Consider the following 2469-nt stretch of genomic DNA (forward strand, 5'->3'; position numbering starts at 1 on the left):
TCTGTATCCACGTATTTGTTCATCGTGGCAACGCGTCCAAACGTCTACGGGGGTGGCATTCCCAAAAATACCAATTTATTGCGAAGCGGAACAGGGCTGAATGAACTCGAACGATTTCGCATCAATCTTTAGTTATTTTTTGTTGATTTTTTATTGAAGTATCCGTGATTGCTTTGACGATCGAACCACGATGGTGGCGAATAATCTCGATTACATTAACGCGGAATTCGGAGGTTCCTCGGCCCGATCGCATCCCCGGGCGGCTCCGTCCATCGGTGATCGACGCTCAAGGCCGCATGACAACGAGTCAACAATGAAATCGACAATGAGTGTGCGTGGGGCGGGGTCGGAAGTCCCCGATGGGCTCGATCGATGAGCCCCGCGATTCAGCAACCCCCGGGAGCCAGCCACACTGGTGTTTACGCGGTCGTATCTAAGAGCGCCAGGGACATAATTGCGCGAACGCACCCTTTATGGTGTTTACGAGTAGGACGGCGACATGTCGGCGGCAGGTGGAGGGCATTGCGCCACGTCTTTGGTGAAGGGGATGGGCGAGGGGGTGGGAACGTAATGCACGATCGATAAGACGTTCGCCGGCTTGGCGTCGCTCGTAGTGATTTAGCGATGGCGAAGGTCGATGGGACTCGTGACTGGCCTTCCTTTTTCAATTCCGCATCGGGCGATTTGGTTGACGATTTCGGGCTTCTCCCCGTAACCTCGGACCCACTCGTCATTGTCTCGATGCCGGATTATAATTGCGCCGCATTAAAGAGACGCGAGGCTCGCCCGAGAGTCAATTAATTTTTCGAGATGAAGGAACGGCGACCGACCGCCCCCGCCTTTGTAATGCCGATCGGGTCAGGAATAGCGCGCGAGTCAACGGATTTGTCGATACTTTTATTTCTCAAAATTTAACGGAATGGCCAATGTGTCGGCCTCCTGTGAACGGCAGCAGCAGCTTTATACGAGTAACAGCGTTAAATAATAATTTCGCGTCGAATGAAACTTTTTGGCTAATACAAGCTTCCGGCACATCACAATTTACCGCCCATTTCGTGCGGCTGATTTGAATATTCACAAGAATATCGCTCGTTCGTAAAAATTCCACGCATCAAACAAAATCATTTACTTCCGTCTTTTTTTATTTTTCGTGTAGAATTTATCTTGGGCAGCCGATAAAAGCAAAATCCTATTCTTCGAATTGGACACAGACGAATCGAACAGCTTCCCGACGCTTTTCTCATATCGGACAAGTGAATGCAAAAACAAAACAATACAAAAATGAAATCCGCGGATGCAACGTTGGAGGAAAAGAGCAGTGGTTTCGTGGATATGGTTATTAGCGCGTGAACAGACAACCATGGTTGAGTGCCGGGCAAATAGCGTAAAAGCGGCTCTCGCCGGCGAATGGTTGAATCATCGCGAGAGACTTACCCTGATAGCCGAGCGTCAGGACGAATGCGAAGCCAAGCAGGAGCAGTGCCCTCGGCAGCATTTCGTAGCCGGGATAATCGAGCAGCGAAGACGAGTGGTTCACGTACGTCCGATTGTCCTGTTTCGGTGGTTCGAGCGCTTCTGTGCGTCGGTCGGCGGCCGCCCCCGACGCGTGGAAGGAGCGGCGGACGCTTGACGCCGCCGCCACCGAGTACGTTCCTGGGGAAGGGGCGTGAGAAAGATAGAATGAGAGAGAGAGAGAGAGAGAGAGAGAGAGAGAGAGAGAGGAAAAGAGTGAGAAAGAAACCGACACCGCGCGCGTTTCGAATTACCCGTTTTTTACGGCATCTCGTCGATTCTGGCCGAGATCGACTCACGAGACGGGTGTGACGTCTATAAGGTCACCGAATTACCTTCGGGAGTGCGATGATTAGGGCGGAAGGGAGGAGACTAAGCGAGACGTATCCCAATTTCAAGTCCCTCTTCTTTAAACGCCAATAACTAATTACCCATAATTATCGGCTTCGGAAATCATTGCTGTCACATTTGACAAACGCAGCCTAGGCTCGAGTTTTCTTTTTTCTTTTTTATACGATTCCTAGTGATTTTGATGGTTCCTGTCGTTTCACGCATCTAATTATCCCTATAAAAAACAGACAATGAGTCCGAGTTTTTCCGAGTGATAATTTGCTACTTCTGAACTTATGGCAGGTACTATGATATGGTGATTGAACAAATTGTTATTTCTAGCTGTGAAAATTGAATACACCTGCTTCAATTTTATTTTCAACGACACGTTTACTTTACAATTTCTTTTATTTTACAATCTTTCAATTGCCCTTTATATTGAATTCTTTATCAAATTTGCTTTTCCATTCAGTCTATCATTCAAAGTCACGGAATAATATTTAAGTCAAAGATATTAATAAGCCAGCAATTTCATATACTTTTCCTGCCTTTCCACTTCCCAACAAGCAAATTTATTACATTTATTTATTACATATATTTACGAGATTGTTTAACATATTTTTGTTT

At 47.0% G+C, this 2469-nt stretch overlaps 1 protein-coding gene across 1 annotated transcript in view; it reads right to left on the minus strand.

The window, feature by feature from the left end:
• Positions 1–1564, minus strand: part of LOC105364412 (probable chitinase 2) — a 22720-nt gene extending 21156 nt beyond the window's left edge. The window contains exon 1 of the mRNA XM_011502325.1: positions 1435–1564. Coding sequence (XP_011500627.1) covers positions 1435–1495 — 61 coding nt within the window. The 5' untranslated portion in view covers positions 1496–1564. The remainder of the gene's footprint in view (positions 1–1434) is intronic.
• Positions 1565–2469: the final 905 nt, after the last annotated feature.

Source organism: Ceratosolen solmsi, unplaced genomic scaffold (genome assembly GCF_000503995.2).
Source record: "Ceratosolen solmsi marchali unplaced genomic scaffold, CerSol_1.0 scaffold31, whole genome shotgun sequence".
NCBI lineage: Eukaryota > Metazoa > Arthropoda > Insecta > Hymenoptera > Agaonidae > Ceratosolen > Ceratosolen solmsi.